Source organism: Eulemur rufifrons, chromosome 7 (assembly GCF_041146395.1).
Source record: "Eulemur rufifrons isolate Redbay chromosome 7, OSU_ERuf_1, whole genome shotgun sequence".
Lineage (NCBI taxonomy): Eukaryota > Metazoa > Chordata > Mammalia > Primates > Lemuridae > Eulemur > Eulemur rufifrons.
In genome coordinates, this window is record NC_090989.1 from 150,724,173 (window position 1) to 150,750,406 (window position 26,234).

A 26,234-nucleotide genomic window follows, 5' to 3' on the forward strand; every position below is an offset into this window, starting at 1 on the left:
TCAGGAGTTTGAGACCAGCCTGAGCAAGAGCGAGACCCCGTCTCTAATAAAAATAGAAAGAAATTATCTGCACAACTAAAAATATATAGAAAAAATTAGCTGGGCATGGTGGCGCATGCCTGTAGTCCCAGCTAGTCGGGAGTTTCACTATGAAAAAATCAACTAAACTATAAAAGAAGACAGTAATACAGGAAATGGGGAACAAAAAAGCCACCAGGCAAATAGAAAATAAATAGCAAAATGACAGAAGTAAGTCCCTTCTTATCAGCAGTTACTTTAAATGTTAATAGATTAAACTCTTCCAGTCAAAAGACAGAGATTGGCAGAATGGATTTCAAAAAAACATGATAAAAGTATATGCTATCTTGAGAGACTCACTTTAAATCCAAAGACACAAATAAGTTGAGAGTGAAAGGACAGAAAAGAATACTATTCCATGCAAGTAGTAACCAAAAGAGAGCAGAGGTGGCTATATTAATATCAGAAAAAATAGACTTTTTTTTTTTTTTTTTTCAGACAGAGTCTCACTCTGTTGCCCAGGCTAGAGTGCCACTGCATCAGCCTAGCTCACAGCAACCTCAAACTCCTGGGCTCAAGCGATCCTCCTGCCTCAGCCTCCCGAGTAGCTGGGACTACAGGCATGCGCCACCGTGCCTGGCTATTTTTTTTCTATATATTTTTAGTTGGCCAGATAATTTCTTTCTTTCTTTTTTTTTTTATAGTCAGAATATTTATAGAAATATTTATTTTAAAAGTAGCACTTAAAAAAAAAAAACAGAAGTGACTTACATTAAAAGCTCCAAGGTGTACTGTTTCAAGTACATGTTATTACTATCTATACCTTTACCCCATTTATTAAGCCAAAAACATTTCAAGCAACTTTAAGTTTATAAATTAATAATGAGGTACAGAAGCCCAACCAGAATGGGACAGAAAGTGCTCCAAGTTAGAAGGGGGCAACATGGCTCCTTAACGATGTCTCCCGTAGAGCACCTGTAATTAAGGTTTCTTCCCTACAATTGGAATGTGACATTTTAGATGCTCTGGTTGTGACTGGTTTAGTCCCCCAATTCTAAAGGTGTGTTAGCATCAAGTGGTTGCCCAGGAGGTCAATCCAAGCTTCCAGCTTGCAGTCTTGTAGGCCCCAATTATCGACATGCGGCTCAGGAGGGCTGACAAACCTGAAGGCTGGGAAAAATTGCTTAAAGGAGGAACTGCCACTCCAGCATAAACTACCCTTAATCCTACTGCAGATATGGTTTTCATTCTGGAGGTGGTGAGTCCCAGAAGATCATGGCCAAGAAGATGTCCTAAGTGGCTTCCTCTGAGAGTTTATCCCCAAGAGGGAGCCATCTGGCCATTTGCTTTTTATTACATTTCTAATAGCTGCTCCATTTCCTCAATGGCTGTTGTAAAATCATTTACTTGACTGTTACATAAGGTTTGCTGTTCTAGGAATCGGAGCCTTTCTTCTTCTTTCATCTTTAACTTTACCTTTAAGGCCTGTAACTCCTCCATCTGCTTTTTGGCTGTTTCGTTAAAAAGCTTCAGCTCATCTTGCAAAGTTTCTAACAGCAACATAGAGTCCGTGTGATCTGTCGTGGATTCTTGCTGTGATGCCAAGGTCTCACTGCCTAAAACTGGGTTGAGGCCTTTGCTCTCCAGAATTGCCAAACAGTTGTCCTGAAACTTTTCCAGCAGCTCTCCCTGAGTTTCAGTTAACTTCTGGTGCAACTGCTTGTTGACGGCCTCTAAGAGCTGGTTCTTATCCTTGAGCTATTCCTCTGATTTTTGCTTAGTTGGTGGTTTGTAGCCCTTTTTGACATTCCTCCTGGTGGCAGTGCCTGCAACTTTCATCTGCCCATTCTCTCATTTCGGTTTGGTGATTTTCATAACATCATTCTCTGAACCTCCTGAATGAAGATGTCTGGGAACATTGACTTCTTTGGACCTAACAGTAATAGACTCTTAGAAGTGGCTCGAGTTTGTGGGTCTGCGGGCAGGCCGCCGCTCTGCACAGAGGGGGGCTGCAGGCTGTACACGGTCTTAACCACACTGGTCATCATAAGCAGGCGGCATGGCAGGGCCCTCTTGTTCAGAAGCAGCTCCAATTTCTTTCTATTTTTAGTAGAGATGGGGTCTCGCTCTTGCTCAGTCTGGTCTTAAACTCCTGAGCTCAAACGATCACCTCGGCCTCCCAGAATGCTAGGATTACAGGCATGAGCCACCGCACCCAGCCAATTCACCTATTTTTAATGTGTTCGCAGAGTTGTGCAACCACCAGCACAATTGATTTTAGGGCACACTCAACACCCTAATAAGAAATCATGTACCCATTAGCAGTTACTCCAGTCCTGCCCTCCAGCCTCAGCAACCACTAATTTACTTTTTGTCTCTATAGATTTGCCTATTCTAGACATTTCCATAAATGGAATCATACAATATCTGGTCCACTGTGATTGGTTTCTGTCACTTAGCATGTTTTTAAGGTTCATTCACGTTATAGCATGTATCACTATTTCATTCCTTTTTTATTTTGCTAAGTAATATTCTACTATATGAATATACCACATTTTATTTATCCATTCACCAGTTGATAGACATTTCGGTTATTTCTACTTTTTGGCCATTATAAATAATGCTGCTATGAACAAATCTTTATGTGGATGTCTGTTTTCATTTCTCTTGACTATACACCTAGGAATGGAATTGCTGGGCCACATGGTAATTCTATGTTTTACATTTTGCAGTACTGCCAAACTGTTTTCCAGAGCAGCTGCACCATTTATTCCCATTAGTGATGGATGAAAGTTCCAATTTCTCTATATCCTAGCCATCACTTGTTATTCTCTCTCTCTCTTTTTTAAAGTCCCGACCTTGGCATGGATGTTACTCTCTTGATTATAGCCATCCTAGGGTATGAAGTGGTATCTCATTGTAGTTAATTTACTTATTAGAACTTGGCTTGTTTAAAAAATGATTTTAGTACACTTACAGCAATATATGTAATACACATATTTCATGTATTGTTATAAGATCCAAGCAAAGAGAAAAAAACAATAAAATGAAGTCAAAGGAACATAAAAAGATATGTGAAAATGAATGCCAGAGTATCATGCATTGGGACTAAAGTTAGACTATGAAATCATCTGGTTTAGTTCCTAGGGTCATGATGCTTTTGGGATAAAAATATTTCACTAACTCAAAAGAAGTTCAGTTCTTCATGAGTTTAAGAGGATGAAAAGGAGAACCATGATACAAATAGCAATATAATTAAAATGCCATAAATTTCAAACTCCTAGGCCTCAAACTGTATGAAACAAAGGATAGCATTTAGACCAATAGCTTTTTATTGATGGCAACCCATGGTAAGAAATATTTTACACGGTGAGCCAGTATATACATACTGGCTTGTACACACTTGTACATACATGAGTGTGTGTAACTAAACCAAATATTTTGAGATGTAATACTTAAACTTACTACCAGAAATACATTCACAATATATAGTTTAAAATGTTAAGAAAAGGAACAAAGCAAAGCAAAACAATGTTGTTGGTCCCAAATCACTAAATTGTGCATTATGATCTGTAATTTGAAAAACACTTAGCCTACAAACAAGGGAAAGAATATTTATTTATTTATTTATTTTTGAGACAGAGTCTCACTCAGTTGCCTGGGCTAGAGTGCCATGGCATCAGCCTAGCTCACAGCAACCTCAAACTTCCTGGGCTTAAGCAATCCTTCTGCCTCAGCCTCCCGAGTAGCTGGGACTACAAGCATGTGCCACCATGCCCGGCTAATTTTTCTATATATATTTTCAGATGTCCATATAATTTCTTTCTATTTTTAGTAAAAGAGACGGGGGTCTCGCTCTTGCTCGGGCTGGTCTCGAACTCCTGAGCTCAAACAATCCGCCCACCTCGGCCTCCCAGAGTGCTAGGATTACAGGCCTGAGGCACTGCGCCAGGCCGGGAAAGAATATTTAAATGCATGATATGAGTTAAATCATGACTATCAAATTCCCAAATATTCTATGGAAATAGTTCTGATGTTGTCCAATATGGTATTTCATGGACACAAAGGCTGATTCAGAACTTAGACACTGAAAGTGAAATAGAACCACTTGAGCTAAGTCAAGTAGAAAAAATGGACCTCTGACACTTACTGGTACCTTAGTAGCTAACAGAATAGTATTTCAATGGCTTTTTATGGTTCAATGACATGTTTTTTCAGTGAGATAGACATTTCAAATAGGATTATTTTGTTTAGATATAAATGAGTCCTGTTGGCTCCTTCCAAACGCAAGTTATATAATTAAAATATGTTGATATTATTTGATAATCAGAGAATATCCAAAATATGGAAATACTAAAATCTACAACACAGAACAGCATTTCCTAACTTTTTTCCAGACTGGAAAATTTCTTTTATAATAGTATATAATTTCAAAAACTCCTTAGGTATTAATAATTTCATTTTATCATTTTTATATGGTATACAATAGAGTGATTTTGAAGTGAGATAAAACACAATTTGCTGAGAAATTCAAAATTACATAGCATGTCCTAAAATGTAGATTAAAATGTAATTGCTAGATATAAAATGAAAATGGATTAAATAGAACTTTTATGACCTGATAATTCTTGCATTTTGTGTTTTTAAAAAACTTATTTTCATAATTTCTTTTAAAAAATTAAAAAATGCTCAAGACAGATATATGATTCCTTGAGAGAAATTACAGGCACAATAAATGCATTTAAGCTATGATTTCTTCTCAAATTTTAGAGCATGAAAGCATAGAGGAAAAAAAAATGCAGAAGAATTTTACAATTCTAATTTTTGAAATATACAACATAGATGACAAAACATTTATATTTTGAGGGAAGGAAGAACGATTGAAAGGTGATATTACTGCCAACTATTGGAGAATGTGGGTCAGTGGAACTGCCTACAGTATTTCATATGTTACCAGCACTCACTGACTCACGGCTAATTTTCAACTTCGTAGATGAGCCTTTCAACCCCTTTACTATTTATTCACGTCTAATCATTTTAAAAAAATGGAAATCAAGAATAAGAGAGAATGCAAATAAAAGTATTTGTACTACCCATTAATAACTCTAGAAGAATTTTTTTAAATGCTGAGATAATTTCAGCCTGTACTTTTCAGCAAAACCAAAAACAGACAAAAACTTAACGATTTAAAAAGTTAAAGTCTACACTAAATAATACTATTATATTTTCTTTTTAACATGTATTTAAAAATATTAGAACCATCTTAACTTGCTTTCAACAATGAATTAAAAAGAAAAAGAAAAGAATTTATCAGACGAAGGTAATTTGTAAATCAGGTGAAGATCAGGTTAATGCAATTCAGCAGAATTATCACTTTTATGCTTCTTTTGAACTATATAATTCAGCATGTGATCCTTATAATTCCTCTCTATAACCCACCTATATAATGAAGATGAATTAAATAATACAAGAATAAAATTAAAAACTTAAACCGTACACTGCCAAAATGACCATCACTGCTAACAGGTTTTAGTCAAGTTATAGGTACCCTTTGTCTTCCTAATGGGCAATCACTTGATTTCACGTAATTTGTTTTTTTTTTTTTTTTTTTTTTTTGAGACAGAGTCTCACTCTGTTGCCCAGGCTAGCATGAGTGCCGTGGCGTCAGCCTAGCTCACAGCAACCTCAAACTCCTGGGCTCAAGCAATCCTCCTGCCTCAGCCTCCCGAGTAGCTGGGACTACAGGCATGCACCACCATGCCCGGCTAATTTTTTCTATATATGTATTTAGCTGTCTATATAATTTCTTTCTATTTTTAGTAGAGATGGGGTCTCGCTCTTGCTCAGGCTGGTCTCGAACTCCTGAGCTCAAACGATCCGCCCACCTCGGCCTCCCAGAGTGCTAGGATTACAGGCGTGAGCCACCGCGCCCGGCCGATTTCACGTAATTTGAAAGCTCTCAAATGGCTCAAGAACTTTACAATTTGTAAAATAATTACAGATTTTTAAAAAATCAGTAGTAACTGAAATGAGAAATTGATCCAGATATCATTCTGGCCTTTATGATATAAGCTTCTGGAACCCTTGCTGGGAAAAACTAACATAAACCCTTAGCAGAAGTTCCTTCAAATAAATAGGGCAGTACCTCTGCTTGGGAACAGGTCAAGATTGGCTAGAAGGGGCTCTCGGTCCATGCTAGAATTGGGAAATCAGGTTACGTTAAAGAAAGAGAGATATGAAACCATTCAAATCAGTATGGGTGTCATAACTCCACAGGGTCTACACTGAAAGATTCACTTTAAGGACCCAATGAGCAGTACTCCTTTTCTTGCCTTAGCTCAGCACAATGCTGTCCTCTCTTATCCTACCAGCCTGGCCTTTCTGCTCTAAAATTATACCTTCCAAAGCTAAACTCACACTCCATGAGGTATGATGATCTGGTTCAGATAAGTCACTAAGATACCCATTCTTAAGAAATATAATCTAAGGGCCCCCAATATAAGCATTAAAAACTAGACAAAACTATCTACTATAATGCTATATCATTATTCATTTCATTTTATGAAACTAAGAAAGATTCTATCTGCCTAATAATGGGTTTACTTTAATGTCTGTAAAGATAAATAGTTATTGACAACTCAGCTGGATAATAATGATCAGCGAATTAGAAAGTTAAGTTTCCACTAACTTCAATTTCTAAAACAGTGGTCTATTTAAGTTGCTGTCCTCTTTAAGGGTAGACAAAAAGTTAAAATGACATTTTTTTGAGCTTGTCTTGATCATACAATAGAGTTTGAATTTAAAACAAAGCATATCTTGGAAGAAATCAAGAATTTATAGCAACACAACTCATCTACACTCAGAAAATTTCCTTAAGGTAATGTATCTCTCTCCTGCTGCTAAAAATACCAGATATTTTTTAGTAAACACCAGTGAAATTAACATAGGTATTTTAAGAAAAAATGGCCCTTTACATTCATTGCTAAGCCACTTCTATTACTACCATCTGTATTAAGCTACTTTACATTTCTATATTAAATCCTGAGTTCGTTACATGGAGGCTCCAGCACATCACATGCACATTTATTCAACAGTTCTTTTATTCAGTTCCATGAAAATACTGGATAGGTTCTATGAATCTATAAAGCAGATTAGTAGACATAAAAATGATTAAAACATGTTCTCTACTCCTAAGAACTCACTATCTAGTATAATGTAATATAATACAAGAAAGTCTACTTTTATTAAAGACTGAGGAATTTTATTGGATAAACTACATACAAATAAAGAAATTATAAATACTCAGCTTAGACAAGGAACCCAGTTGAATACCACTTTTCTTATTGAACTGGCCTTTTTAAATTTCAAGCTGTTTTCATTACTTTGCCAGCTGACTAACTCTTAGTTCTAGGCCTTTGGTACAATGTTTTCATGATGGCTGCACATCCACCTCCAGGAAAAAAACCGTGCTCTACAAAATACTCAACTGAACCACAGACTAACTGCTTCTCTGAAATTCTTTAATACATTATTCTTAAGCCCTTTAGCTTGAGTAAAGGTCCAACAACTGTTATTTTTGCTTTCTTGCCTAGCCTCACTCGATCCCACTTTTTTTCTATACCTGTTAGGCCAGTCACTCCCCACAACCTTTTGTTCATCTAGACATGGTGTGAGATAATAAGCAATATCCTCTTACAGGTATAAGGAGAAGTTTTATATGCTATATCGCAGTGGATACATAGCTGAGAATCTCTCTTCCAACTAGTGCTCACAGCAATCTACTTCACCTCCCACTGTAGCCTCTGTGTGCAATTAACCTTAAATCATCTTTTCTGTTTTTCTAAACCAAATTTTAAATTTACCAATTTCTGGGCCACCATGACTCTTCATTTTTTGCCCTACTTCTTACTGTCTCATTACTTCTGGTCTACCATTATCATTCCCAAACCTACATTTCATCTCAGTTTTGTTTACAGAAGAGAATCTAAACAATTAAAATGCATATATTTAGGGTGGTGATTTATCCATCAGTTGTGCATATAGACAAATATCATAGATAGACCATATCACACACAAATACATACATACACACCTTTAGACATAACTTGTGTCCTTTCCTGCATTGGACTCTGCTACCTTCCTATCTCTTCAGCCTTATTTGGAATCTAGCTAGGAGGGAGGATATCTCTGAGTTAGGATAGATGATCCACAAAGCAGGTCCCATGCCAGTGGATAATGAAGGATAATTTACTATGTTGTAATGAGTGAGAGTCCTCTGGTAAGGCACTGGACTCTTTAAATACAACCATAGGGACAGAATGTGCTTGATCTTTATGGAGTCCCAAAATGACTTACTCAAAAAAAATTGATGGTAAATTTATAAACAAGGCATCCCAAATGATAGAAAATATTTTATACATGGCTTTTATAATTTAAAAAAAATATCCTTTCTCAATAAGCTATTCTAGATATTTTATAATGTTGTCTCCATGTATCTTCTTATGTATGGATTATTATACTAAAGTACATTACTACTGAACTCTCCCTTAGAAATGCCTAATACATGAAGAAGTGTAAAACATTTTTATAGTCTTAGGTATAGCCTTTCTCCATACACCAGGGGTAACTTGAATAGAATTTTTAAAACTTAAACAAAACAACCTCCTACATGTGTTGGATATCAAAAGACCAAAAAATTATAAATACAGTTGGAAGTATTCTGGCAACTTTAAGAAAAATGAAATGTCTTTAGGCTTTAATTTTAAACATGAACTACAAATAACAGTTTAGGTAAATGAAAACTTTTACATACGTTAGGGTCGTTTCCATTCTTGAGACTTGTTCAAGGTCTTCATCAGGGTCCTTGAATCCAGTGAAGGAGTAATAAGACTTGTCCCATTTGATGGGCCTGTCAGACATCCTTTTAGCTTCTTTGAGTGGCTGGGAATGCACATTAGTATTCAAGCTTTGGATATGTTCAATAGATAAACTGCAGGAGTTGAGAATATATAATACTGTGCTTAGCAGATCTCTGGTGTGCAAAGTAAATTTGACTGCTCGAAATCCTAGAGAATATAATTCCCCCAAACAATTAATAAAGATGATTATTTGCTTTACTTCAACATTTATAAAATCAAAATCTTTCAAAACATTCCATTACTGATTAAAATTCATCCTACTGGCAGATAATCTGTAAATGAAAATACTTCTCTTCTACAAAATTATGCCACACCATTTTTATCTTTATGAATTCCTTCAGTCATCAGCTCCATTTTCTAGTTTGGCATCAGTGTCCAATGCCATCCCAGCCCAAGAAGGGGATTCAGAATATTTTCAATACTGCCTATAAATTTGGTCTCTTAAGAGACAGAAAAGCTCTCCTGTGAGCTGGTGTCCACCAAAGATAATTTCTAGTGGGGAGTGGAGGAAGGAGAGAGAGAGAGAGAGAGAAAGAGACTGACTGCATTGTGACAGATTGTGACAGTAGTTCAGATGAGGAGAGGGGCCAGATAATCTAGTTTCAGTGGTCACAGAAACCCATCTTGAATTTTCTCTATGATTGAAAGAGATTGTCCCTATACTTGCCCAACCCCAACTAGCTAGCAAGCCAATATTTTCAGGAGTGATTTAAGATTTTCTAATTGCTTAAAAGTGCTTCACGATCTGATTTCGATATTGGGTAGTTATTGGATTAAGGGTAATAATAATTGTTAAGTCACCAATAGGAAATCCACTGGTTTTGTTTTTATTCTTTATTGGGTATTAGGCATGGTTCTGGTTGAATTTATGTAACTTTTCAATCAAACACTCCACCAACTGTGCCATTATCATCTCTCTTGTCAAATGTGAAGATTAAGGTTAGAATGAAGGTTAAGAATGAAGCCAGGCCTTAAATCTGAGTTGACATCAAGCCAAGTATTTTCTCTACTACAACACCTTTTTTCCTTTTTAAAAATTACTTTTAATTAGTTTTCAAAATTATACAAGTATTATATATGTACATGCTTATTGTAAAATATAATAAAAGCAAAAATCTCCCACTAACAGGCATACAACTTCAAACCTTTACTAGATATAACCACTATTTTATTTTTAAATCCAAATCCTTGGGTATAACCACTATTAACCGGTATGTATTCTTCCAGACGTGCACTATCTAATATGGTAGCTACTAGCCACATGTGGCTATTTAAGATTAAATTGATTAAAATTAAATAAAATTTAAAATTCACTTCCTTGGTCACATTTCAGGTGTTCAATAGCCACATAGGGATAGTGCCTACTGTGTCAGATGGTGCAAATGTGGAACATTTCCCTCATCACAGAAAGTTCTCTTGGGCAGCATTGCTCTAGACCTTTTCTAACCATGTGCATATGTGTGTGTATTATATGATATGTATGCATGTGCATTTATACAAACACACAATCACACAGTTTGAATGGTTTCTTTTTAATATATAAATGGTATCATTCTAGATATATTATTTTGAACTTGTTTTTGTTACTTAACCTTGGTGATCTTTCCATATTTGTATGTACACATCAACCTCATTCTTTTTAGCAGGTACATACTAGTCTATATAATGAATACAGTATAATTTATTTAACACTTCCAATAGTGATGGACATATAAGTTGCTTTCAATTTTTCACCATTCAAGGCTGAAATGTATTTTCTTGTCTTTGCAACTGCTGACAGGTATCACAATTTAAATCATACTCAGGGATATATATTCTACTTGCTACACAGACATGGAATCCAGAACATGAAAACTAAGAAAGACTTGTTGGTTGAATCATTTAATGGTGATATGAGAACTACTGGTGAATTATTATAGTCAGTGAAGGAGGAAAGAAAAACCTAAATTGCTGCATTAGAGGTTAAGAAGAAATAGCTCATCCTTAAAGAGCAAAGTCAACGAATAAATCTCAGTTTTTATCTTTATTTATGAATTCCACTAATTATTTAATCCAATGTAAGGAATGCTATTTAGTTAAGTCTTGCCTGTATCAGATTTTTTAGGATACATTTATTTTATTTTATTTTATTTTTTTATTTCAAAATGTTACTTAAGGGGTAGGAGTGTTTTTGCTACATGAATAAGATACATTTTGAGAAAAGGAATTTTGTAGCTTTAGAGAGAGAATTCCAAACTGCATTCTAGAATTTGTACAAATTTATACACATGCCAAAATGTGGGAAAATGCATTCTCACTACCTATGGGAACTGTCAGTAAAAAAAGAAAAAAAATTAATGGGCAAGAAATAGTACCTAATAGTTCAGTTTGCATTTGAATACTGAAGCTAAACATTTTTATACACTTATGGCTATTTATATGTATTATTTCCTGAACTGTTTCTTCATTATCTTTGCTCATTTTAGTAACAGAGATACTGTGTTTTCTTTTTGATTTGTAGGAAATTTTTTATATATTAACATTATCTTTTTGTCATATATGTTATATGCTTTCTACCATTTCTAATTTAATTTTTTCTGTAACTTATTTTTTCTTTTTTGTTTTTACAGACAGGGTCTCACTTTGTTGCCTAGGCTGGCATACATGTTATATGTTTTCTCCCATTTCTAATTTAATTTTTTCTATAACTTATTTTTTCTTTTTTGTTTTTACAGACAAGGTCTCACTTTGTTGCCTAGGCTGGCATCAAACTCCTGGGTTAAATGATACTCCTGCCTCATCCTCCTGAGTAGCTGGGACTACAGGTGAGCATCATAGTGCCCGGTTATAACCTATTTTTGTTTAAAAAATGACTCACAGTTGACCATTAACTGAAAGTAAAGGATTTCTGTCTTTACTCAGGAATCAGAGCTGGCTCTAGCTATTTGTTTTAGCATTAACTCACAGGAAGCTCTTAGGACATCCTCAACTTGTTTTAAAACTTATTCTAATAATAAAATGTATTTCCTCATGAATCACCAAAAAGATGTGGAGCTGAAGAAATGATTAGGCCTGTAAGGATTCAATGTATTAATAATGCAAAAGGACCCATGAAATTTTAGTAATGAAAATCATTAATAAACATTTTATCTTATTACCATCTTAATTATCAAGGAAAAGTTGATGAATGATTTCTAGTGTTCTGGAAATAAAACCCACTTGATTTTAATTTTATAATCAGATAAAAATGTTAAAGAAATAAAAATGTTTTAAATCTTTGTCAAGGGGCCAAGCTTTCTCATAAAAACAAAGGCAAAAATGATTAATAGCAATATTTTTTAAAAAAGAATAGATCATGTGGTATAAAAATAAAAACATTGGACTAGGAATGAGAATCTTAGTTCTAGTATCAGCTCTTTCCCTAATTTGCTGTGTAAAACTTTCTAAGTTCCTTCTAAGCTTTCAAATTCTGTTTACTCTTTAACTCCATGTATATTCAGTATTTAAGACAAATCTAGATGATGACAGTTTTAGAAGTAATAGTTGTAGCTGTGGAAATGAGCTTGACTCTCCCAAATACATAAAAATAAAAACAGACTGATGATAATATTTTAATTTTAAAAACTATAAAGGATATAATTTATCTTCATAAATTCTATCTGTTTTGCTGGAAAAATCAGGAAACCTAAGTAGAACACTATGTCTAAGTATGATTTTCTTTAATTCCTAGCCTAATCTTGACCCCAAGTAATAGGTACATATATCTAATAAAAAATATTTATGAGTATTTGGTCTTATACTAGCAAACAACATATATCTCAGTTCCTTATGAGACTCTCATGGCTAAGAACAGCATATTTATAAAAGATTAAAACAAATAATGATAATATACAATTGTGTCACTTAGAGTGATAATCATAATTATTATTTATTACTATTTACAACATTCTTCAGTACAGCTGTTCCTTCACAAAAGAGCTATAAATTTACTTTTTATTTCTGAATAATGAAGAATAGGGACTATTTTTAATAAAATTCTGAATCAGAGCTAGATGGAAAAACTGCCAAAAAAAGGAATTTGTAATTTCTGATCTTCCATATTCAATCATGGGAAAATAAAAGATAGGAGAAAATATACTACGGAATACTAGTCCCTAGAGAGTCTGAGTAGGAAGCTGTCTTCAAAATAAAGATCCTATGTTAGCGCTTTTTAGATCAAGCTCTTCCTCTTCCCATCTGAGGTCCCCAGCACCTTGTGAGCATTAGTATAAGTGTGAGTGGCCTCTACACAGTACCCCAACTCTTTCATGTTAACAAATGAAGGCCCAGAAGTTAAGGTCATATAGCTAATCACTGGCAGAACTAGAAACAGATCCTAGGTCTCAAAAGACCCATAAAATTCCATTTTATAATAGTTTGTTACAAAAACATCATAGCACATTTTCTTTTTCTTTAGAGAAAGGGTCTCGCTCTATCGCCCAGGCTGAGTGCAGTGGTGCGATCATAGCTCATTGTAAAGAGATCCTCCTGCCTCAGCCTACCAAGTAGCTAAGACTAGAGGCGTGTGCCACCATACCTGGCTAACTTTTTTAAAAAATCTTTTTGTAGAGATGGGGTCTTGCTGTGTTGCCTAAGCTGGTCTCAAACTCCTGGCCTCAAGTGATCCTTCTACCTCAGCCTCCCAAGGTACTGGGATTACAGGTATGAGCCACTGCACTGGCCTACAGTGCATTTTCTAAGTGTTTTTGTTAACACAGAAAGTTCTCAGTAAATCTTTAAATTGTTTTAAGTTCATTCTAAAAATAAAGTTATTTCCTCAAGGATCATCAAAAGGATATATATTTAGAGAAATTATAGGCTGTTAATGATATTTATCTAAATATTTGTCTTTAATTTTATTATTGGATCATGGTTAAAGCAGTGGCAAAAGGTACTGAAAAGGTTATCAATTAGGATTGATTAGATTTTAGAAACAGCATAAGGTTGGAGTTAAAAGACCTGGGTTCAAGGCCTATATATTCTGTTTTTATGGTCTCAGGAAAGACAATGAACGTCACTAAGTTACAATTAGGCAAATACCACCAGCCTCACAGGGTATTTTGAGGACTAAATAAGAAAATGTAAGGTGTAATCTTTAGAAATATAAATTGTTATAGACCTTTGTTTATAGTGTTCAATACTTAAAACACTGAACTCTGAACTAGGAAAGGGACAAATAGGAACACTACAGTTTTACAGACAAAAAGTTTAAACACACACAAAAATGGCTTGTTCAAACACATGCAGCTAGGAACAGAATCTATTAAATAATTCTAGAAAAATAATCATTCAACTGATATCATTTTTCTATGACCAAAGCTTCAATCCAAAGATATTTTGGCAATGTTAAAATTCATGAATACATTTAACATGAAACTTGTAAAGGACATACTAGAAATAAAAAACATACCGGAAGTACTAAAGGGTTCGTGGCCATCAGAGGAATTCTGGTCTGTTCCTCTTACATAAAACGTAAGCTGAGTTGGTTTCAAAGACTTGAAGCCTGGCTTCTGGAGGTTTTCTAAGTAGACACTTAATCTCTTGAGAGAATTTTCATTGACTTCCTAGAAAAATATATTAAGGGCATTTACACACAAAATAGAACAAGGAAACATGAGAAATTATATCTGGCTTTTCAAACACATTATTGAGGGTACTAAATAATTTAGTGTTCAAAAATGTTGGGATTCCATAGCTCTTTGGTGAAAGATAAAACTGGATCCACATCTTAAAACAAGTAACAAAATGAACTCTGCATGAATGAGCTGTAAAAAAAATGTGACCACAAAAGTACTAGAAAAAAAATTCCTTTATAACTTAAGTGTGGAAAATGGCTATGACCAAACAGATCAAAACAACAAGTGATTGATAAATCCAATTATGTAATTATATTTATTACATCCAATGATATAAGATCTCTATTACCATAGAGAAATATTTTTTATGTAAAAAATTTTAAATAAACACATAAAAAACCACACACACAAGCAAAGTCAAAAGACAACCAACCAAGAGAAAATATTTGTAACTTACAACAAAGGGCTAATCTATCTATAAACAGTTCTTAAACACACATCCATAGGAAAGTGGTTGAATAAATTATGGTACATTCATTTAGTGGAGTACTACAAAACCAAAAAGAAAAGAAAAGAGAAATAATATAATGTAGAAGATATATATGAATTGACATGGAGTGATTTTTAAGGATATAGTAAGTGAAAAAAGAAAATGTCCTTTTGTGATGGAACAGCTCTGCGAAGAATGGCATAAATAATAACTGTGCTTTTTATTGCTCTAGGTCTATTTTTTTTTTTTTTTTTGAGACACAGTTTCGCTATATTACCCAGGCTAGAGTGTAGTGGTGTCATTATAGCTCACTGCAATCTCAAACTCCTGGGCTCAAGTGATCTTCCCTCCCAAAGTGCTAGGATGATAGGCCTGAGCCACCCGGCCCAGCCCCATTCTAGGTCTCTTTTCAGGCACACAGTGTGTGATCTGAAATTAGAAATAATCATTGCTTATTTGTGTTTGTTTAATTTATTATAATATGATGTTCTTTTTTTCTTTTTTCCCCCCTTTGTATCACCTAGGTTTAGAAAATTTATAATAATATGATATTCTTAGCCTTAAGAGTCCCATAAGCAAATGTGGTACATTTTGTGCAAGTGTATGACTAAATCTTCATGATTATTTTTTAGCATGTTTCTATTTTTGCCAAAAAGAAACACAGGAAGAACAATCCAAAAACTAATAAAAATGACTATCTATAGGAAGCGAAGAGGAATGGGGTAAAGGAAACAGGGATAGGAGTGAGACTTCTTAGTAAACTCTGTATTTGGTTTTGATTTTTTAAACCTATAAATGTTTTGCAGATTTTAAAATTAAATAGGATTAAAAAACCCCATTGTGTATTACTGTGAAATCCTGGACTTTGAGCCTGATGTCAGGACTAGATGGGACTTTGAGTCTGTTTCCCTTAGAAAGGGAATAAGTGTGTTCTGTAAGAGTGAAAAGAAGAATGAACTGAACATGTGATGATAGGAAGAGTGAACTGCCTTCATGGAGCTTGCATTTTAGTGAGGGGAAAACCATAAACAATAAACCTAATAAATAAGGAAACAGGGTACATGGATAGGAAAAAACACAATAGGACAAGTACTGCAGGGTAAGGGGGAGAGGGAGTGCTGGGAAGGAAGGTGGAGGTGGCAATTTAAAATAGGGCAATGTGGGGCAGCCTCACTGAAAGGTGACACTTTAATGACAAAGCAAAGGGCAAGCCATATTTGAGATATGTGAGAAAAGGATGCTCCAGGCAGAGGGAGCAGCTAGTGCAAGGGCTTGGCACAGAGTAGGCATCCAATAAGTACAAGATGAAAGAGAAAACGAAAATATAAATTTACCAGAACAATTAAACTCTATGCATTCTTTCAGGGGTCCCTAAGACCACCCTCAGGTTGAATGATTTGCTAGAAAGATTCACAGAACTTAGAAAAGCTGTTTTACTCACAGTTATGGTTTATAACAGCAAAAGGATACAGGTTAAAATCAGCAAGGGGAAAGAGTGCATAGAGCAGAGTTCAGGAAAGATCAGGTACAAGCTTCCACTTGTCATTTCACAGTGGAGTTTTACGGACAGTGCTTAATCTTCCAGCAATGATGTGTGACAATACATGAGAATTATTGTCAACCAGGAAAGCTCATCTAAGTCTTGATGTCCAGGGTTTTATTGCAGTCAGCTAAGCATGTAGTACCCACGTGGCTCAATTTAGCTATTCAATCTCATCTGCCCTCCCCACCTTCCCAGGTAAAACCGATACAGTATAGCACAGGGCCTCAGACATGCAAAAACAGGTGTTCACCATAAATCACAATGTTAGCATAAACTATATGACATGGCCCAAGGCCTCAGACATATAAAACATTTCTATCAGGCAAGACATTCCAAGGGCTCAGAGCTCATCTTCCAGGAGCCAGTCAAGGGCCAATACTGAAGTCAGACCTTTCTTCAGAATGTGTAGTTTAAGCAATCCAAGCTTGGTGAGTTAACGTTTTACAGTACATAGAACTGTTTTCTGTTGTTTTTAGAGATGGGGTCTTGCTATGTTGCCCAGGCTAGACTCAAACTCTTGGGCTCAAGTGATCCTCCCACCTCAGTCTCCCAAGCAGCTGCAACTATAGGCACGCCACTGCGCCCAGCTGCACATAAAAGTTTTAATTTAAAATGATACATTGGTAGAGGAGGGAAAACATTCAACTATTACTAGGGTTGATCTTTTCATGTATGTTGGGTTTAAAAACTTTAATCCCCAAGGTAATGAATATTTTCCTGTTGATTCAATTTACTGATTACTTAGAAAGGTTCTGATTTTGAATAGCCAACGCATGTATATCAAATATCATAATCAGAACATTTTCTTAGAGCAAAAGCAGCAAAATTGATTTATTTTCCATTGCAAGTAGAAACAATGTTATAATTTTCAAGAGTTTAAGTTCTCTTTCATGTTAAACTAGGTGTTAATGTCATAAAAAGAACCAATGAAATTAGTACCAAATGATCTGAATTAAAATAAATATTAAATAATATACAGTCATCCCAAAGTATCTGTGGGGGATTGGTTACATGACCTCCTGTGGATACCAAAATCCACAGAGGTTCAAATCCCTGATATAAAAGATGTAGTATTTGCATGTAACCCACGTACATCCTCTGGTATACTTTAAATCATCACTAGATTACTTATAATACCAAACACAATGTAAATACTATGTAAATACTAGTTGTAATGTATTGTTTAGGGAATAATGACAAGAAAGAAGTCTGTAAATGTTTAGTACAGATTCAGTGTTTTTTTCTTGAATATTTTCAACCCAAGGTTAGTGGAATCCACAGGTGCAGAACCCATAGATAGGAAGGGCTGACACTGTATTTTTTAATGTTAAAAAAACATTGACCATCCTAACTAAGTCTATCATAAGTTATTTTTCATATCAGTTTGTACTCTTTGAGCACACATTAACTGTTGTTGTAAGGAAGTGGTCCAGCAGCACGCAACACAAGGAAAAGTCATTAGAGCACTGAAAAATCTTCCTTGTATCATCCTTTAAAAAGGATTGACTCAGTGTGCAGATGGGTGGATTCAAGTAAACAAAGAAAAAAAAAAGCATTGATCATAGCAATAGAGGTCTTAAGTTTTCTTTCAAATCCCCCAATTTTACTCCAAAAACTGGTACAAAAAAATAAGATTACTAACACTTTAGAGAGTTTATATGACAGCTCTATTGCCTGCACAAAAAAATGACAGCTTTCATTAAAAAAAGGTTATATTTTTAATTGTCAGTATCTATATTTCAAATTAGTTTAAGGCATTGATTACATTACCATGACAGAATAATCCAAATTTATAGAACTCTATGTATTATATTGTATCAAAGGTAAACAAACTAAACAGAAATGTATACTAATGGTTAAAAAAACAAACAAATGCTTACCCTTTCTCTGGGGTGCTGTCCAAAGAAATCTGGATGTACTGCAAAATAGAAAGGCCTCAAGGCGTTGACTGCTTCAGCTGCTGATAAAGCTCTTGAGTAGACAAACCAGGGTGAAAATATCTTTTCTAGACAAAACCTTTAAAAAGATGTGGACTGATCATGCACTGAGGTACATACACACACAAATCCTCAATGTAGAAAGTGACAATATAATTAAAAGTACTATGCCCAGTAAATACCATAGAAACAAGATAGATACTTTATGGTTTTCTAAAATCTATTAGTTTTAACGAGCAGTGAGTGCTACATGATTTCTAAAACAGTGGTTATAAATTCTGGTGCCATATGAAAAATATTAAATAAGAATAAAATTTCCCTTCAATAGTCTACTCTGAAATGTCAACTGGCTTTACTGCAAGTGATGATAATTTTCTTCTTCAGATAAAAATAATCTCAGTATCCAATAGTGCAATTTTGTCTTTATAGTGGAAAATATTTTGAGACTTATAATACTTAAAAAAGATACAAGATGTCTCTTAATTCATTTCTTCATTACTAGCATGTTAAAATTATTCTAGTTGAATAATTTGATACTCTCACTCTTAAATTTTGGCATAACCCACCCAAGACTGTATTTTTTTTTTAAGTACAGTGTTTAAATCCAAATGAAATTATATGCAATTTTTTGAAAGAACTTCCATGATATCTTTTTTTGAATGTTATAATTTACCTTTTCCATCCTAAACATTTTATAATGAAGTTGCTAAACACTGTGCACATTTTTGTTCTCATATATTAGGTGTGCTGAGTCTTTAGAAAGGTTTTACATTTTTAAAATGGTAGAGATTACAGAATTATTTCTGGTGACATTTTTTTAACAATGTGGAGACCACCAACACATTTTCAGATTACCTTTTGTTTTTCCCATGTATTTGAACCTTTCATAAAGTTAAAACATAGGTTTGTACATTAAGGATTATAACAGGAGTTTGAAGTAAAGGAAACAATCAGCCAGATATTAAACACGAGCTAGTCTAAGGAAACGACAGTGACAATTCTTCTTATTCCCCTCTGAGTGAGCTTCAGTTCATTATTTTCCTTCTAAACTCAGCCTGGTAACAGAAGGCAAGGAAGTAGTTGGACAGTTCAATCCAGGATTATTTTCCTTATTTTTCTTATTGTGGTACCACTTTTCTCAATATTGCCAAAGCACAAAACCCAAATGAGCTCACTATCCCCATTTATTTTTGGTTAGTTTTGAAACAACTTCTCACTATACAATGTACCTTGAAATCATTCCTTCTTTCCATTTTCTCTGCTACCAATTATCTTCATCACAAAACTGGACTGTACAACTTCATACTTAGTCTACTCCCTGTCTCTTTTCTCTAGCCACACTGGATATCACCAACAGACTTATTTTCCTAAAATCCTACTATCACTGTATTTCTTATTCCAACACCTTTGATGGCTCCCTCCATTCCTACAGAGTAAAATCTACTCCTTGTTCTGATATTTGAAGCCTTTTATAATCATTTCACCATTTGTCTTTCCAACTTGGTCTCCAAGCACTCATGGAAACCCTCAATTCCAGCCCCCAGTGATCTTCCTTATTCTTCACCTTTCTTCCAACATAATTTCTAAACCCTAATACATCCTCCCTGCTCCCCACTTTGCCCTATCCAAATTGTACTTACTCACTGAATAATCACTGCAAACCTTCCATGTGCCAGGAGGGATCATACCCATTTCCCCCAGAACCTTCCCATCTGTATTCTCATTACAGTCTTTCCCGCTTTTAAACTCTAAAGAAACTGTGTACCCTACGTCCTTGGAATATCATACCATAAAGGTGAATCGTATTAAGAGGAAACTTGATCTGTTTTTCCTCTTAAGCTTTTCACATGGAACTATTCTAAAAGACAGTATTCTTTTCATCTTCTATTCTGAATGGACTCTTGGAGGACCTGGCTGTCCATATGAATTTTCTTTTTCTTTTTTTATTCCTGTTTTCCACCATAATATAAAATAACTTCAGAATTTAAAAACAACAAAATTGAAATTAACCAATGCATAAAAGATTCCCCTCTCAATAGTAATTACAGATTGGACCACGAAGCTTACCTCCTCACAGGTCTCAGGTGGCAAAACATTTCTGAATATGTATGTACATCAACTTCCAGGCATCCATTAATTGCTTAAAAAAGTTAAGAAGATACCACAAATGAACAAGTGGAATTTGAAATTAACAACACATTACCATTTATATTATCACCCCAAAGTATGAAATAGGTATTAATCTAACAAAATATGTATAAGATCTATATGAAAAACACTACAAAATTCTGACGAAAGGAATCAAAGAACTAAATAAATGGAGAGCTATTCCATGTTCATGACTAGGAAGACTTAATATTGACAAAATGTCAGCTCTTCCCAACTTGATCTACAGATTCAATGCAATCTCAATCACAATCCCGGCGAGTTCCTTTGACAAGGGAACTTGACAAAGGTAATCCAATGAAGCAGTCTTCAACAAATGACACTGAAACAACTGGATATATACATACAAAAAAAAAAAATTAACCTAGACACAGATCTTATACCCTTCACAAAAATTAACTCAAAATGGATCACAGATCTAAATGTAAAATGTAAAACTATAAAACTTCTAGAAAATAACAAAAGAGAAAACCTAGATGACCTTGGGTATGAAGATGACTTTTTAGACACAACACCAAAGGCCCAATACATGAAGAAAATAATTGATAAGCTGGACTTCATAAAAATTGAAAACTTCTGCTCTGCAAAAGACAATGTCAAGAGAATAAGCCAGGCCACACACTTGGAGAAAATATTTGCAAAAGACACATCTGCTAATAAACTGTTATACAAAATATACAAAGAGCTCTTAAAATTCAACAATAAGAAAACAAACAACATGGTTAAAAAGGGATAAAAGACCTGAACAGACACCTCACCAAAGAAGACATAAAGATGGCAAATAATCATATGAGAAGACGTTCAATATCCTATGTCATCAGATAATTGCAAATTAAAACAATGAAGTACCACTACACACCTATTAGAATGATCAAAATCTAAAACACTGACAACGCCAAATACTGGCAAGGATGTGCAGCAGCAGGAACTCTCATTCACTGCTGGTGGGGGTGCAGAATGGTACAGATGCTTTGGAAGACAGTTTGGCAGTTTCCTCTCTCACCATACTATCTCTCTCACCATACTATCATACTATCATCATACTACTCTCACCATACTATCCAGCAATTGCACTCCTTGGTAATTAATTCACCAAGTGAATTGAAACTTATGTCCATACAAAAACCAGTACATGGATATTTACAGATGCTTTATTCATAATTGCCAAAACTTGGAAGCAATCAAGATGTCTTTCAGTAGGTGAATGGATAAATAAACCATGGTACATCCAGACAACTGAATATTACTCGGGCTAAAAAAACAAAAAAAGCTATTAAGCCATGAAAAGACATGGAGGAAACTTAACTACCTATTATTAAGTTGAAGAAATCAATCTGAAAAGGCTACATACTGTATAATTCCAACTATGTGATATTCTGGGAAAAGCAAAAGTATGAAGACAATATAAAGATCAGTGGTTGCCACAGGTTGTTGGGGAGGGAGGGATGAATAGGCAGGGTACAGAAGATTTTTAGGGCAGTGAAACTACTCTGTATGATACTACAGTGGTGGAAATGTCATCATACATTTGTCAAAACCCTTAGAGTGTGCATTTTCAAACAACAATGGATACATCAATTTAATTTTTGGTTGACTGGTGTGGCAAGAGTTTCTTGTATACAGAATGCATTTATAGGTATTCATTTAAATGTTAAAAAGGTGATTTTATTTAACCATTTACATTGATATTTTGAGACAAATAAACAGATCCAGAAAATACTTCTACCACCATGAAGATTTCTGAGATCAAATGGAGATACAATAAGGAAAAAAAGAACCATTTGGACTATTTGAAGTTTCAGTGTTATCAGTGAGGGACTGAATTCTCACCAAACGTCATCACGAAGTATTATAATAACTGGAATAATCTAGACTTACTTAAGATAGTATAGGTACAAGGCTCAAAGCTTGCAAAGAAAAAAAGACTAGAAGAATATACATATGCAATCTGTAATGACTATCCCTAGGTGGTAGGATATTAAGTGCTTTAAATTTTTTTATTTCCTAGTTTACTTACAATGAACATGTAGAATATGTTCTTTAAAAAAAAAATCAAAGCTTTTAGCATACAAATTAAACAAGCAAAATTAGTCTAGCAGGAAATGAGTATTGTTCATCCAGTATTTAAGAAAGGCCATCAGCCCAGGGCAGTATGTCTCAGGACAGTCCTGGACTGTGGTCCCAATTTAGCTCAAGAAGAGAGCTCTCCATACTTACACATAACAAGATTTCATTTTTTATATTACTAAGAAAATTTATGCCATTTAATTGCAAAAGTATACTGATGAATTGGCTAAAACTGTGGATAAGAAACAATGAATAATACCTGAGAGGCACCTGATCATCTAAGAATACAAATGGTAATCAGATGAAATAACATGCAACCAAGCTCTAATTAACCAGCATCTGTTATTCAGCATAAAATGATCCTGTAAATTAGTAAAGCCTTGAAAAGCCAAAATTACTGAACAGCAAAGTTGCACTTAGGCCTGTGTTTGCAACAATGCAACATGGTTTTAATTGTTTTTTGCAGTAATATCTTAGAAGTTCATAAAATCAAAATGTCTCCATCTGATGAATAATATAGTGATCCAAATGACATTCTCTGCTCTACATTTTCACACACACACAAAATATCAGTAACAAACATAACATTGAAAAGACACTGTTATAACTTGAAATTTAAAAAATGTTTTGAATTTTGAAAGTTAAAACATACTTTTTAGTATGCTTTTTTGGTCTTTTCAGATAAAAAAATCTGAAACTAGCTGGGTACAGTGGCGTGCCTATAGTCTCAGCTACTTGTGAGGCAGAGGTGGGAGGATCACTTGACCCCGGAATTTGAGGCCAGCCTACGCAACATAGTGAGACACCCCTTCTCTCAGGGCCCCCGACCAAAAAAAAAAAAAAAAAAAAAATCAATCAATCAACCTGAAACCAATTTAGAAAAGACTAGGTGCTTCAAATTTGATTCATAAAGAATTTTAGAAGCAGGCAGCCAAGATACATTGTTCAGAAGCAGCTTATAAGATTTGTCTTAAGAGTTAGCTCAAACAGTAAAATTGCAAAAATTAGAGAATGCACCTGCTATGGTCTAAATATTTGTATCTTCCCAAATTCATATGTTGAAACCTAATCACCAGTGTGATGGTATTAGGAGGTGGGCCTTTAGGAGATGGCTAGATCATTAATGCCAATATAAAAAAAGGCCCACAGAGTGCCCCTTCCACTATGTAAGGTTACAGGAAGACAGGCTGTCACCAGACACTAAATATGCAGACACCTTGATGCTGGACTTCCCAGCTCCAGAACTGTAAGAAATAAATTTCTATTGTTTATACACTACCCAATTTATGGTATTTTTGTCATAGCAGCCTGAAGAGACTAAGACAATATCATTAAAGACTCTTAATCATGGAGCATAAATTATGTCGTACATAAGACAGAAACATGGAGCACATCCTAGAAGCACTTATATCAAAAATATCAAAGCAAAAAAAAGTCCTGTAAAGTACTGATCTTTAGTTGTCCAGATTCACTTTCTAATTAGAGGGTATAGCTAACCTACTCCTGGGCAATGGCTAGTAAAGGACATTAATACTTGGAAATGTGACAACAGATTTTCCCAATGAAAATAAAATGCTCTCAAATACAAGTCTAAACATTAAATCACAGTTTCTAGATTTAGAAAGAGAACTAAAAAAAAAAAAAATTACAGGTTGAGAGTTAGGTGTTTTCTACTTGCTTTTTTTTTTTTTAAGTAGGCTATTTCCTAAAGAGGTTCACCCTTCAGTAAAGAGCATTAGAATCTAGGCCTGTTCTATCTATTAAAAAGGTAGCCAGCCACTGGCCACATGTGGCGACTGAGCACTTCAAATGTGGTTAGTGTAAATGGAGATGTGTTAAGTGTAAAGCATCCACTGGATTTTAAAGATGTAATACAAAGACAGAATGTAAAGTATCTCATTAATAATTTTTATATTGGTTACATGTTGAAATAATTTATTAAAATTAATTTCACTTTTTACTTTCTTAAAAGTAAAACACAACTTAGATTTAATTGTCTTTTGTAATTTACTGTTAGAAAATTTTAAATTATATCTGAGGCTCACATTATATTTCTATTTCTAAGCCAATGCAAGGCAAAACCACTTTAAGTTCATGTGACACTCAGAGTAGGTAGTGTACACAATGGTTAGGAAAGGGGAGCCGAAGAATCTGAGACTAGTCTTCAAATCTTGACTTTTGTACTGACTGAACAAGCAAGCTCAAGTTACATCACCTTCCTGAGTCTAAGAGCAAGCTCAAGTTACATCACCTTCCTGAGTCTATTTCCTCATCTATTCAATAATACATGTATTAAATACTGATACATGTTAATACTAACACATATTTACTACAAAAGCCATTTCTTTGTAAATTAGCCTATGTGCAATTCATAAATAGAGGAAAGATTTTATATCACATGCATTTTTTCCAAGCATGTTAGTGATCTGAAGTGGTCAGAGGTGGACTTTCTACAATTAAAAAGGCTTTAGCAATGTATAAAGATCTTAAGGAAAAAAAATTAAATCTCCCAGTAGTTTCTTCCTTTGGTTTAAAAAGCAGATGGTTAGTGGCTTCAAGTATGGCTGCATTTCCCACTACATCAAATAACCTGGGAAGGTGCTAGTGTGGACAACAAAGCTGAAGATTTCCAAGTCTTTTTAAAAAAACTGATTGATAAGGCTACTTCTAGATTAAAACATTAATTTTTATGAAATTGGTCGAAACTAGATTTAATTGTACTAGTATGTTTATTAGGTTATGATTTTTGTTAGGGCTCTCTAAAATTCTGTAAGTTTTGAGTGGTGTGTATTTTTCTTTATAAGCCCTGTTACTTTAGTGTATTCTCTTGCAGAATATCAGGATTTCCAGCAATGCATGTATGGCATTATAGCAGAAACACCTATGTTATATACTGTCACTCCAAAATGCCCTGTAATTCCAAATTTTTATTTTATTGAATTTTGTCTTTCTTTTGTAAAAAAGGAAAAATTATACTTCTAATACTAGCAATAAAAATACCAAATTAATACAAATGAGAGAACAATAGATATATGAATTGCTGTTTGGCCTTTACCTGATGCTCACTAGAGTGAAGTGGACAGTATATTTCAGAAAAAATGGCTGAAAGACATACAAAATGCTAGAAATAGTCATTAAAGCCTTTCTAAAAGGTGAAATGTAATTTAGAACATTATAATTATTTTTTAGCTCTCTGGATATGGAATCCCACATTTAACTTTTTGTATGCTTTCAAGAGAATGTTAGTTACCAAAGTATAGGCTACCTGTGTCACAGGATTTTTGTGAAGCTTAAGTAAAATAATGTACATATAAGGCAACATTTGACAAATAGAAAATTCATAAAAGTGGCAACTATTGTTTTGTTTTTTTTGTTTTTGTTTTTTTTTTTTTTGAGACAGAGTCTCACTCTGTTGCCCAGGCTAGAGTGAGTGCCGTGGCGTCAGCCTAGCTCACAGCAACCTCAAACTCCTGAGCTCAAGCGATCCTCCTGTCTCAGCCT

General features: G+C 34.5%; 1 protein-coding gene and 1 pseudogene across 3 annotated transcripts in view; both read right to left on the minus strand.

Moving 5' to 3' along the window:
* Positions 1–26,234, minus strand: part of TCAIM (T cell activation inhibitor, mitochondrial) — a 59,223-nt gene that overhangs the window by 29,173 nt on the left and 3,816 nt on the right. For all 3 annotated transcript variants that reach the window (XM_069473546.1, XM_069473545.1, XM_069473547.1), the window contains exons 2-5: positions 20,568–20,640; positions 18,444–18,579; positions 14,365–14,518; positions 8,831–9,083 (exon numbers count right to left, since the gene is read on the minus strand). In XM_069473546.1, the coding sequence (XP_069329647.1) occupies positions 8,831–9,083; positions 14,365–14,518; positions 18,444–18,579; positions 20,568–20,596 (572 nt within the window). In that variant the 5' untranslated portion in view covers positions 20,597–20,640. The remainder of the gene's footprint in view (positions 1–8,830; positions 9,084–14,364; positions 14,519–18,443; positions 18,580–20,567; positions 20,641–26,234) is intronic.
* On the minus strand, positions 1,372–6,442 carry LOC138387771 (small kinetochore-associated protein pseudogene; annotated as a pseudogene).